General features: G+C 30.9%; 1 protein-coding gene across 1 annotated transcript in view; it reads right to left on the bottom strand.

Moving 5' to 3' along the window:
• Positions 1-231: 231 nt before the first annotated feature.
• LOC139513015 (MAM and LDL-receptor class A domain-containing protein 1-like) overlaps positions 232-14,225 on the bottom strand; it is a 34,754-nt gene continuing 20,760 nt past the window's right edge. The window contains exons 10-18 of the mRNA XM_071301076.1: positions 13,743-13,839; positions 13,353-13,438; positions 11,089-11,218; positions 9,130-9,314; positions 7,132-7,228; positions 6,742-6,827; positions 4,478-4,607; positions 2,521-2,705; positions 232-612 (exon numbers count right to left, since the gene is read on the bottom strand). Of these exons, the coding sequence (XP_071157177.1) occupies positions 523-612; positions 2,521-2,705; positions 4,478-4,607; positions 6,742-6,827; positions 7,132-7,228; positions 9,130-9,314; positions 11,089-11,218; positions 13,353-13,438; positions 13,743-13,839 (1,086 nt within the window). The 3' untranslated portion in view covers positions 232-522. The remainder of the gene's footprint in view (positions 613-2,520; positions 2,706-4,477; positions 4,608-6,741; positions 6,828-7,131; positions 7,229-9,129; positions 9,315-11,088; positions 11,219-13,352; positions 13,439-13,742; positions 13,840-14,225) is intronic.

Below are 14,225 nucleotides of genomic sequence, written 5' to 3'. Positions count from 1 at the left end.
GCAGATTACCCACTTGTCTAGTTATGGACTTCTGGAAATAACAATTACGCTACCAAATTAACCACACCAGATACCAGATTTTGACATTTAACGTCTTCAAGGATGTTTAAAAGAGGGACGAAAAACACTCTTGTGATATGATATGTTTAAAGTCGCTGAGCCACAGTGAAATGTTCACTGTGTAGCAAATTGTGGTATGTTACAATAAGATTATTTTACACAAAGAAAACATTTGTTGAATGCAAATTGTTTTTTTATTAGTTTTTAATACACTTAATAAGATATTCGTTTCTAAAATATAGATGCACGAAGAAAACTGTCATTTAAAACTGAAAACACTGTTTGTTGCGACTAATGGTTTTTAGTACACTTAATGCGATAGAAAAAAAAGAAGAAAAAAAAACAGAATTAAAAGGAGAATTTCGAGCAATATAAACTGGACTATTAGGTACATTTCTAGAACAGATAGTGATTATAATAGCGTGAATTTTCAGTTCACACACTATCGAGAAGTGTTACAAGCTAATCACATGAACCGGTACACAATGTTATATCATCAATTGCAATATCACCGTTATTACCAGCTTTTCCCTTCGTAGCCTCGATATCAAACTGAAAAGAAATATCCATGTAGAAAATATTATTTCGAGAATTTTGTTTAGGTTTACAAGTATTTAAAAATAATTGTCAATCACACTTTATATTCTTTTGAATAAGTTGAAATACATTTTATGTTATCTATTTTTTTTTCGCACAAATAATTCATTCACGTGTTTTTAATGTTTCAGTTAGTCGCTAAATGAAATTAATATTTTACATTCTGATTAGTTTAAAATGTATGTGCGTACTTTATTTGGAAAATTATAGAATTATGACAAATTCACAATTTAAAATTGTTTTAATTGACACAAATTTAACATTGAAGAGTCCAATTGTATGTATCCTACGATAGAATAGTTTAGTAATGTTTGTTCCAATACATGGCTACATCAAGAGAGTAACCATATTTTACCAAGTAAAGAATATAATAGTTACTCTTAATTTCGTTTGATGAGTAGCTGTTTGAGCTTTTGACAAGTGCGTTTCCGTTTTAATGTTTCCTTGGAGTTAGGTATTTTTTTTTTATTTATCTCTTGATGTTTTGTTATTCATACACTTAATTTTGTTGAATGCGTCAAGGATAAATCGTGTTACACAAAATGTCGTCTTTCATAAATTCACTCTATTATAAAGGGCAAACGTGACATCAACGAAAGTATATAGAAAGTTTATATTTATGTACAAATAAAACTTTTAAGGGCCATAACTCCTTTAACAACTGAAGTAAAAATGGACCTTCACTTTGTTACCAGCTACAACATATCCAAATTCGAAATTCATTGGTGTGATCACTCTGAAGCTTAGTATGGAAATTGCCATGTTCTAATTAATCAAAGACCATATTATACACATTCGGACAAACAAACGTGGAAATCATTAACCATGTTAACATAGAACTTGACATTCATTGTAGTATACGAAACAATATATAACAGCGCATTTAAGAGCAATGTGTGAAATGTTAGAAATTTATCACATGAAAAATCTTGCAGCTGCTTGTCCGTCTGTTCAGCAAACGTATTCCCTACTTAGAACCCGATTCTTCGGTCAGGAGGGATTTCTATGTCAGAAGCCTTAGAAATAATTTTCAGGCCTGAACTGGCTTTGAAATAATGTCATTGACGATATTTATGTTTTATGGCAGTGTAATATAAAGATGTTTTGAATTTTGAGCTTTATCAACACTTTGTAAACTATATCCTGGTTGAGATTCTTCTTCCACCTCACGTGGTGAGCAAGGATTACAGATTAAATATATAGAACAGAAGAGGAACTACTTCATCATTTTAATTTTTCTCGTTTAAGTGTCCTATGCTTATTTTGTATTTTCTCTTAGATATTCGATACTTTGAAACTCGAACTCTTTTTTTAATTTCTCAAATATTCTTTCATTTCGCTCAAATAAGATACAAAAGGAACAAACCAATCAATATCAAATAACAACAAACAACGGCAGTGCCAAAAGTAACAATCATTATGATACCAAATGATATGCAATATATATAGAGCCTTACTACTAAGAACCGACTAGGTGATTGTGCATTTATTTGGGACAAACATTGGATTGAGATGAAGTTCTAATATTTTTACTACTTTTTCTATAATATACTGATGGAGTTATTGAAAATTGCTAGTTGATTTATATTAGAATCAGAATAATCACTTTGGGAAAAATGTTTCTAGCATATATTGTCCCAATATTTTCTAACACTGACAGTCCAATCAAAATGAATCAGTTTCTCCCTCTAACATTTGATTCTTGAAAGCAATGTTCGATGTCCAGTGTCAACGATAACGGTTTATTCAGGGTCAGTGAATAAAATGATAAGCCCACACAAACGGACAAATTAATGTGTATTTAAAGTTTACGCTGGTAGGAAAAATTTGAAGGAAGAACTGATATTCTGATTATATACTTACAACAATGCCTGACGTTATATTACCAGTAATATCCACACTAGCTTTTATCCATTGATTTTCTTGATTTCCTGACCGAGTCCAACGTTTGGACCAATAGCCCGAGTTTCTTGTTTGTGAGTATACTGTTAGATTTCCGATATGATGGCCATACATGTGATAATAAAATCTGAGGCAATACGAAGAGGCTGAAATAAACACAATAATTATGCGACAAGTGAGATATGTAATTCATTATCAAAACAATTGAAATATGAAGTTTATACAAATGAACAGGGAAATTAAAGAACCCTTTGAGAATAACTGACATATCCTACGCCCATAAATTGTCACTGGGAAAACAAATTATCACCATATTCTTCAGTCCAAAGATACACAACTTAAAGGTTCAACTGGTACAAATTTCTTGTGAATATGCTCATCTGCATATTATGTGCTGATTGACTATAACGTTTCAATTTGTTGTTTAAAAGTTTTAAATAACTAGTCATTTATATAGGTATGCATTATACTTGACAAAAAAAATCAGAATGAACTGTTGCAAAAAAACATAACTGTCCTAATTGTGGCTGTTGGTAATATTAAAGTATATATTAAAACTGAAAACATGTAAAATGTGTAAGAAACAATGATTAGACTTATCTTCCTTGAAACAAAGAACACAAAGCAAAATAAAAATAAAAAACAAACTCCCAAATTATATAGCATAATATTGATAAATAAAAATATCAATAGTGTTACTAAATAGTGTCATTGCTGTTACCAGCATGCACGAGTTTGTGTGAAACATTGGTATAGGTAATACATTAAAGTATTAAAACATTGTTAAAATAAGTGTTGTATTTTATAAATAATATGATATATCAGTTGTTAAACATAAACAAAAACCCACACAAAACTAGCTTATTGTCATGATATATTTAATGGTGGTACTAAACTGGTCAATGATATTACTTTATCAAAGTAGTCTCACCATTGACAGTAACACTAATGACGTACAGGTGTATTTTTGATTATGATAAGTGCTCTATTGACCTATTTTATATGTTGTTCATTGTTCATGTTTCTACAACCAATATCTTTAAATAAATCAAAGTTTAGGAAATCTTTCGGAAAATGATTTTTTATAAGGATACACCATGAACACTAATTTCATTTATGATATAGCTGAATTACTTATAGAGATTTTTAACTTATTTCCAACATAGATTTTTTGGTCGTCTATATAACATGCTTACAGGTAAAATTGCCAAGGGAGAAACAATGAAACATACTAAAATCAATTTATTTTCTGGTTCACCAGTGGCTTCTTTTTGTTGAAAGGTTTTATTATAATAGATATAAAAAGATGAGGTATGAATGTCAATGAGACAACTCTCTTTCAAGTAACAATTTGTAAAATTAAACCATTTTAGGTCAAAGTACGGTTTTCAACACGGAGCATTAGTTCACACCGAACAGCAAGCTATAAAGGGACTCCAAAATGACATGTAAAATCACAGAACAGATAGCAGATGACGATCATGCTGTTACAATAGATAAGCAACATTAGGGTCAAAGGGGAAAAATCGAAAAAATTCCGACTGCATCGGAAATAAAGAGATAGAGTATCTGATAATTTTAAATCGACAGCTGTATATAAATGATATTGAGAATGGAAATAGGGAATATGTCAAAGTGACAACAACACGACCGAAACGCAGATAATGGACGTAGGTCACCAATTGTCTTCAACACAGCGAAAAAATCATATCGCTCCGATACAATCCATTATCTTGCATATTATAAGAGCATAAACCTGAGGCAAGAGGATGCATTATCTTGTCTTCACACGACACAAAAGACAACATAAAAGCTAGTTATAAGAAAACAATAGTACAGTTGAATACTAATAACAAAAATACTTACGTAATTTAATGTAAAGTTTTAACATATATAAGTGAATGTTTTTAATACTTACAGAACAGGTCAGTATTCGATGAGCTCAATAAGGCCACAAAGTCCTCTCCTTGACCATCTACCTCAATATAGGCATATTGGTTACCACTGTGTGCAGCCGAAGGACCAGTGTTTGTGGTAGATGTTGATCCCTGTATTGCAATGACATTTATAATATGAAAAATAAAGTTGTGTTTGTTGTCATGTTTTACAGTTCCCTCTTTGATGTGTCGTCACACGATTATTTGTTCAACACAATGATACATTTCAGCGACTGATATAATACAATAGTTTGTTCGTCATAAGATCAAAAAATCATTGATTACTATACCACAATACTTAGTTCGTAACAAGAAAACATGTTAGTGCTTACTATATCTCAATACTTGTGTTCGACACAAGAAGGTATTTCAGTGATTGCTTTATAGCAATACTTTCTGTATTGTCTGATTTCGATACCAACTTGTTAGCACAATTCGAAATTACGTCTCATATTGCGAATTTAGTTGTGTTTTCAATGTATGCAATTAGCTGTACAAGACAATAAGTTGTCTTAAAATAGAATATTAAGCTATAGCTGGCAATGGGATTGAGACAGAGAGGATGTGCATGAGAAAAAAATCATGATTGCTAATTTTTTAATATGAATTTGAAAATGTTTTAACGATTTCTTTTTTTTATAACATATAATCAAACTTACCAACTTTTTTTAATATCAACTCAAATTTACACATTTAGAATTTTTAGTTCAAATGTATAGTTTTTTTTAGTTTGTTGTTTCGTTGGATTGTTACCTCATCGCCATGATTAACACCGTATATTTTCGACTGTTCGTATTAACCGTATTCTGCGAAAGTACGTTATTTCTTTTAAAATAAAAAAAACATACCAAAAGAGGGATTTTTTTCATACCAACAAGATAAGTCTAATTGAATCTTTTTTATGTAGAATTCTTATAACTTTTTATATCATGTTAGACAATAATATCATAAGCCGATGATGTTATTGTATCATTTTTAATTAATCCCTGGATTTATATTTTCGAACAATATCCAATTTCAGTAAAAATTAGTAGTTGTTGCACATAAATGACACAACGACAATCACAAATCTAATCAAAATATCAAAACTTTGTGATATGATTAAGGAATAACTGTAATATTTCTTTCTGTCTATGAAGAAATAACATAACTAGAGGCTCGTAAGATCCTTTGTCGCTCACCTTGGTATATGTGCATATTAAAAAATTACACAAATGGATTCATGACAAAATTGTGTTGTGGTGATGGTGATGTGTTTGTAGATTTTACTTTACTCACCATTCTTGCCACTTTCAGTTTTCTCTATCTAAACTTGGCCTTTCTGTTACAGAGGACAATAATTTGTAAAAATTTACCAAAAAATATTAAATTAATGAAAATTGTTAAAAATTGACTATAAAGGGCAATAACTCCTTCAGGGATCAACTGACCATTTTGGTCATGTTGAATTATTTGTAGATCTTACTTTGCATAACATTATTGCTGTTTACAGTTTATCTCTATCTATAATAGTATTCAAGATAATAACCAATAACGGCAAAATTTCTTTAAAATTACCAATTTAGGGGCAGTAACCCAACAACTAGTTGTCCGATTCATATGCAAATTTCAGGGCAGATAGATATTGACTTGATAACAATTTTGCCCCATGTCAGATTTGCTCTAAATGCTTTCGTTTCAGAGTTATAAGCCAAAATCTACTTTTTACACCTATGTTCAATCTTTAGCCATGGCGGTCATCTTGGATGGTTGGCTGGGTCACCGGACATATTTTTAAACTAGATACCCCAATGATGATTGTGGCCAAGTTTGGTTTAATTTGGCCCAGTAGTTTCAGAGGAGAAATTTTTGTAAAAGTTAACGTCGACGGACGACGACGACGGACGCCGGACGCAAAGTGATGAGAAAAGCTCACTTGGCCTTTTGGGCCAGTTGAGCTAAAAATATGATGCACACTGAATAACCCGCGTAGCATGTTAATTAAGGTGTGCACCACAGTTTTTATGTTAGTTCAAATAGACAAATAAAATGGAAAGTCATTTCTTATAATTTAATTCTTAATTCCATTTCAAACCAGAGTAAACAATGAAAAATCGTTGATGACGTCATGGTCACATGAACAAATTATTACTAGGAGTTGATAAACAAAACAACACCAGCCAATCGGAAGACGCATTACATAAATAATTAAATTATATGTAGAGAAATATTCATTTTTCATTATTTGCTTCTAAACAAAACTTACGGATTTTTCTAAAGTCCAGTTGAAGTCGTCGCCATTAGTATTTTCCAATGCACATGTTTGTCCTTGTTCAAATCCGCATTCAATGACTGAAGATAATAAAGTCAGACATAAAGTCTATATCTTTTTATGTGAAACCCCTCCCCTCCCCAGTATTTGATCAACTGTTTGACACCGAATGCTTATCTCAATCAACAAATTACATTTTGACCCGCGTTTTTATTATTTCCTTCTTTTGAAATATTGAGTTCAGAGTCAATTTTTATGAATAGAAAGCAAATAAGATCAACTTGTTGCTACGATTCCTTTTTCTTTTAAATCGAACTAGCCATAATAACCTTGCAAAGGTTCATGTATTCCAAATAACTATGTATTAGCTGAATATAAATATACCTTTGGAACATGTACAAGAACCGGTACACAATGTTATATCATCAATTGCAATATCACCGTTATTACCAGCTTTTCCTTTCGAAGCCTCGATATCAATCTGAAAAGAACATATTAATGTAGAAAATATTATTTTGTTATGGTTTACAAGTATTTAAAAATAATTGTCATTCACACTTTATATTTTTTTTAATAAGTTGAAATACATTTTATGTTATCTAATTTTTTTTTCGCACAAATAATTCATTCACGTGTTTTGAATGTTTCAGTTAGTCGCTAAATGTAATTAATATTTTACATTCTGATTAGTATGAAATGTAATTGCGTACTTTATTTTAAAATTTATAGAATTATGACAAATTCACAATTTAACATTGTTTTAATTGACACAAATTTAACATTGAAGAGTCCAATTGTATGTATCCTACGTTAAAATCGTTTAGTAATGTTTGTTCCAATACATGGCTACATCAAGAGAGTAACCATATTTTACCAAGTAAAGAATATAATAGTTACTCTTAATTTCGTTTGATGAGTAGCTGTTTGAGCTTTTGACAAGTGCGTTTCCGTTTTAATGTTTCCTTGGAGTTAGGTATTTTTTTTTTATTTATCTCTTGATGTTTTGTTATTCATACACTTAATTTTGTTGAATGCGTCAAGGATAAATCGTGTTACACAAAATGTCGTCTTTCATACATTCACTCTATTATAAAGGGCAAACGTGACATCAACGAAAGTATATAGAAAGTTTATATTTATGTACAAATAAAACTTTTAAGGGCCATAACTCCTTTAACAACTGAAGTAAAAATGGACCTTCACTTTGTTACCAGCTACAACATATCCAAATTCGAAATTCATTGGTGTGATCACTCTGAAGCTTAGTATGGAAATTGCCATGTTCTAATCAATCAAAGACCATATTATACACATTCGGACAAACAAACGTGGAAATCATTAACCATGTTAACATAGAACTTGACATTCATTGTAGTATACGAAACAATATATAACAGCGCATTTAAGAGCAATGTGTGAAATGTTAGAAATTTATCACATGAAAAATCTTGCAGCTGCTTGTCCGTCTGTTCAGCAAACGTATTCCCTACTTAGAACCCGATTCTTCGGTCAGGAGGGATTTCTATGTCAGAAGCCTTAGAAATAATTTTCAGGCCTGAACTGGCTTTGAAATAATGTCATTGACGATATTTATGTTTTATGGCAGTGTAATATAAAGATGTTTTGAATTTTGAGCTTTATCAACACTTTGTAAACTATATCCTGGTTGAGATTCTTCTTCCACCTCACGTGGTGAGCAAGGATTACAGATTAAATATATAGAACAGAAGAGGAACTACTTCATCATTTTAATTTTTCTCGTTTAAGTGTCCTATGCTTATTTTGTATTTTCTCTTAGATATTCGATACTTTGAAACTCGAACTCTTTTTTTAATTTCTCAAATATTCTTTCATTTCGCTCAAATAAGATACAAAAGGAACAAACCAATCAATATCAAATAACAACAAACAACGGCAGTGCCAAAAGTAACAATCATTATGATACCAAATGATATGCAATATATATAGAGCCTTACTACTAAGAACCGACTAGGTGATTGTGCATTTATTTGGGACAAACATTGGATTGAGATGAAGTTCTAATATTTTTACTACTTTTTCTATAATATACTGATGGAGTTATTGAAAATTGCTAGTTGATTTATATTAGAATCAGAATAATCACTTTGGGAAAAATGTTTCTAGCATATATTGTCCCAATATTTTCTAACACTGACAGTCCAATCAAAATGAATCAGTTTCTCCCTCTAACATTTGATTCTTGAAAGCAATGTTCGATGTCCAGTGTCAACGATAACGGTTTATTCAGGGTCAGTGAATAAAATGATAAGCCCACACAAACGGACAAATTAATGTGTATTTAAAGTTTACGCTGGTAGGAAAAATTTGAAGGAAGAACTGATATTCTGATTATATACTTACAACAATGCCTGACGTTATATTACCAGTAATATCCACACTAGCTTTTATCCATTGATTTTCTTGATTTCCTGACCGAGTCCAACGTTTGGACCAATAGCCCGAGTTTCTTGTTTGTGAGTATACTGTTAGATTTCCGATATGATGGCCATACATGTGATAATAAAATCTGAGGCAATACGAAGAGGCTGAAATAAACACAATAATTATGCGACAAGTGAGATATGTAATTCATTATCAAAACAATTGAAATATGAAGTTTATACAAATGAACAGGGAAATTAAAGAACCCTTTGAGAATAACTGACATATCCTACGCCCATAAATTGTCACTGGGAAAACAAATTATCACCATATTCTTCAGTCCAAAGATACACAACTTTTAAAGGTTCAACTGGTACAAATTTCTTGTGAATATGCTCATCTGCATATTATGTGCTGATTGACTATAACGTTTCAATTTGTTGTTTAAAAGTTTTAAATAACTAGTCATTTATATAGGTATGCATTATACTTGACAAAAAAAATCAGAATGAACTGTTGCAAAAAAACATAACTGTCCTAATTGTTGCTGTTGGTAATATTAAAGTATATATTAAAACTGAAAACATGTAAAATGTGTAAGAAACAATGATTAGACTTATCTTCCTTGAAACAAAGAACACAAAGCAAAATAAAAATAAAAAACAAACTCCCAAATTATATAGCATAATATTGATAAATAAAAATATCAATAGTGTTACTAAATAGTGTCATTGCTGTTACCAGCATGCACGAGTTTGTGTGAAACATTGGTATAGGTAATACATTAAAGTATTAAAACATTGTTAAAATAAGTGTTGTATTTTATAAATAATATGATATATCAGTTGTTAAACATAAACAAAAACCCACACAAAACTAGCTTATTGTCATGATATATTTAATGGTGGTACTAAACTGGTCAATGATATTACTTTATCAAAGTAGTCTCACCATTGACAGTAACACTAATGACGTACAGGTGTATTTTTGATTATGATAAGTGCTCTATTGACCTATTTTATATGTTGTTCATTGTTCATGTTTCTACAACCAATATCTTTAAATAAATCAAAGTTTAGGAAATCTTTCGGAAAATGATTTTTTATAAGGATACACCATGAACACTAATTTCATTTATGATATAGCTGAATTACTTATAGAGATTTTTAACTTATTTCCAACATAGATTTTTTGGTCGTCTATATAACATGCTTACAGGTAAAATTGCCAAGGGAGAAACAATGAAACATACTAAAATCAATTTATTTTCTGGTTCACCAGTGGCTTCTTTTTGTTGAAAGGTTTTATTATAATAGATATAAAAAGATGAGGTATGAATGTCAATGAGACAACTCTCTTTCAAGTAACAATTTGTAAAATTAAACCATTTTAGGTCAAAGTACGGTTTTCAACACGGAGCATTAGTTCACACCGAACAGCAAGCTATAAAGGGACTCCAAAATGACATGTAAAATCACAGAACAGATAGCAGATGACGATCATGCTGTTACAATAGATAAGCAACATTAGGGTCAAAGGGGAAAAATCGAAAAAATTCCGACTGCATCGGAAATAAAGAGATAGAGTATCTGATAATTTTAAATCGACAGCTGTATATAAATGATATTGAGAATGGAAATAGGGAATATGTCAAAGTGACAACAACACGACCGAAACGCAGATAATGGACGTAGGTCACCAATTGTCTTCAACACAGCGAAAAAATCATATCGCTCCGATACAATCCATTATCTTGCATATTATAAGAGCATAAACCTGAGGCAAGAGGATGCATTATCTTGTCTTCACACGACACAAAAGACAACATAAAAGCTAGTTATAAGAAAACAATAGTACAGTTGAATACTAATAACAAAAATACTTACGTAATTTAATGTAAAGTTTTAACATATATAAGTGAACGTTTTTAATACTTACAGAACAGGTCAGTATTCGATGAGCTCAATAAGGCCACAAAGTCCTCTCCTTGACCATCTACCTCAATATAGGCATATTGGTTACCACTGTGTGCAGCCGAAGGACCAGTGTTTGTGGTAGATGTTGATCCCTGTATTGCAATGACATTTATAATATGAAAAATAAAGTTGTGTTTGTTGTCATGTTTTACAGTTCCCTCTTTGATGTGTCGTCACACGATTATTTGTTCAACACAATGATACATTTCAGCGACTGATATAATACAATAGTTTGTTCGTCATAAGATCAAAAAATCATTGATTACTATACCACAATACTTAGTTCGTAACAAGAAAACATGTTAGTGCTTACTATATCTCAATACTTGTGTTCGACACAAGAAGGTATTTCAGTGATTGCTTTATAGCAATACTTTCTGTATTGTCTGATTTCGATACCAACTTGTTAGCACAATTCGAAATTACGTCTCATATTGCGAATTTAGTTGTGTTTTCAATGTATGCCATTAGCTGTACAAGACAATAAGTTGTCTTAAAATAGAATATTAAGCTATAGCTGGCAATGGGATTGAGACAGAGAGGATGTGCATGAGAAAAAAATCATGATTGCTAATTTTTTAATATGAATTTGAAAATGTTTTAACGATTTCTTTTTTTTATAACATATAATCAAACTTACCAACTTTTTTTAATATCAACTCAAATTTACACATTTAGAATTTTTAGTTCAAATGTATAGTTTTTTTTAGTTTGTTGTTTCGTTGGATTGTTACCTCATCGCCATGATTAACACCGTATATTTTCGACTGTTCGTATTAACCGTATTCTGCGAAAGTACGTTATTTCTTTTAAAATAAAAAAAACATACCAAAAGAGGGATTTTTTTCATACCAACAAGATAAGTCTAATTGAATCTTTTTTATGTAGAATTCTTATAACTTTTTATATCATGTTAGACAATAATATCATAAGCCGATGATGTTATTGTATCATTTTTAATTAATCCCTGGATTTATATTTTCGAACAATATCCAATTTCAGTAAAAATTAGTAGTTGTTGCACATAAATGACACAACGACAATCACAAATCTAATCAAAATATCAAAACTTTGTGATATGATTAAGGAATAACTGTAATATTTCTTTCTGTCTATGAAGAAATAACATAACTAGAGGCTCGTAAGATCCTTTGTCGCTCACCTTGGTATATGTGCATATTAAAAAATTACACAAATGGATTCATGACAAAATTGTGTTGTGGTGATGGTGATGTGTTTGTAGATTTTACTTTACTCACCATTCTTGCCACTTTCAGTTTTCTCTATCTAAACTTGGCCTTTCTGTTACAGAGGACAATAATTTGTAAAAATTTACCAAAAAATATTAAATTAATGAAAATTGTTAAAAATTGACTATAAAGGGCAATAACTCCTTCAGGGATCAACTGACCATTTTGGTCATGTTGAATTATTTGTAGATCTTACTTTGCATAACATTATTGCTGTTTACAGTTTATCTCTATCTATAATAGTATTCAAGATAATAACCAATAACGGCAAAATTTCTTTAAAATTACCAATTTAGGGGCAGTAACCCAACAACTAGTTGTCCGATTCATATGCAAATTTCAGGGCAGATAGATATTGACTTGATAACAATTTTGCCCCATGTCAGATTTGCTCTAAATGCTTTCGTTTCAGAGTTATAAGCCAAAATCTACTTTTTACACCTATGTTCAATCTTTAGCCATGGCGGTCATCTTGGATGGTTGGCTGGGTCACCGGACACATTTTTAAACTAGATACCCCAATGATGATTGTGGCCAAGTTTGGTTTAATTTGGCCCAGTAGTTTCAGAGGAGAAATTTTTGTAAAAGTTAACGTCGACGGACGACGACGACGGACGCCGGACGCAAAGTGATGAGAAAAGCTCACTTGGCCTTTTGGGCCAGTTGAGCTAAAAATATGATGCACACTGAATAACCCGCGTAGCATGTTAATTAAGGTGTGCACCACAGTTTTTATGTTAGTTCAAATAGACAAATAAAATGGAAAGTCATTTCTTATAATTTAATTCTTAATTCCATTTCAAACCAGAGTAAACAATGAAAAATCGTTGATGACGTCATGGTCACATGAACAAATTATTACTAGGAGTTGATAAACAAAACAACACCAGCCAATCGGAAGACGCATTACATAAATAATTAAATTATATGTAGAGAAATATTCATTTTTCATTATTTGCTTCTAAACAAAACTTACGGATTTTTCTAAAGTCCAGTTGAAGTCGTCGCCATTAGTATTTTCCAATGCACATGTTTGTCCTTGTTCAAATCCGCATTCAATGACTGAAGATAATAAAGTCAGACATAAAGTCTATATCTTTTTATGTGAAACCCCTTCCCTCCCCAGTATTTGATCAACTGTTTGACACCGAATGCTTATCTCAATCAACAAATTACATTTTGACCCGCGTTTTTATTATTTCCTTCTTTTGAAATATTGAGTTCAGAGTCAATTTTTATGAATAGAAAGCAAATAAGATCAACTTGTTGCTACGATTCCTTTTTCTTTTAAATCGAACTAGCCATAATAACCTTGCAAAGGTTCATGTATTCCAAATAACTATATATTAGCTGAATATAAATATACCTTTGGAACATGTACAAGAACCGGTACACAATGTTATATCATCAATTGCAATATCACCGTTATTACCAGCTTTTCCTTTCGAAGCCTCGATATCAATCTGAAAAGAACATATTAATGAAGAAAATATTATTTTGTTATGGTTTACAAGTATTTAAAAATAATTGTCATTCACACTTTATATTTTTTTTAATAAGTTGAAATACATTTTATGTTATCTAATTTTTTTTTCGCACAAATAATTCATTCACGTGTTTTGAATGTTTCAGTTAGTCGCTAAATGTAATTAATATTTTACATTCTGATTAGTATGAAATGTAATTGCGTACTTTATTTTAAAATTTATAGAATTATGACAAATTCACAATTTAACATTGTTTTAATTGACACAAATTTAACATTGAAGAGTCCAATTGTATGTATCCTACGTTAAAATCGTTTAGTAATGTTTGTTCCAATACATGGCTACATCAAGAGAGTAACCAT

This window comes from Mytilus edulis, chromosome 2, assembly GCF_963676685.1.
Source record: "Mytilus edulis chromosome 2, xbMytEdul2.2, whole genome shotgun sequence".
Classification (NCBI taxonomy): domain Eukaryota; kingdom Metazoa; phylum Mollusca; class Bivalvia; order Mytilida; family Mytilidae; genus Mytilus; species Mytilus edulis.
The sequence above is the reverse complement of the archived record's forward strand: the minus strand, read 5'-3'. Positions and strand labels throughout refer to the sequence as shown.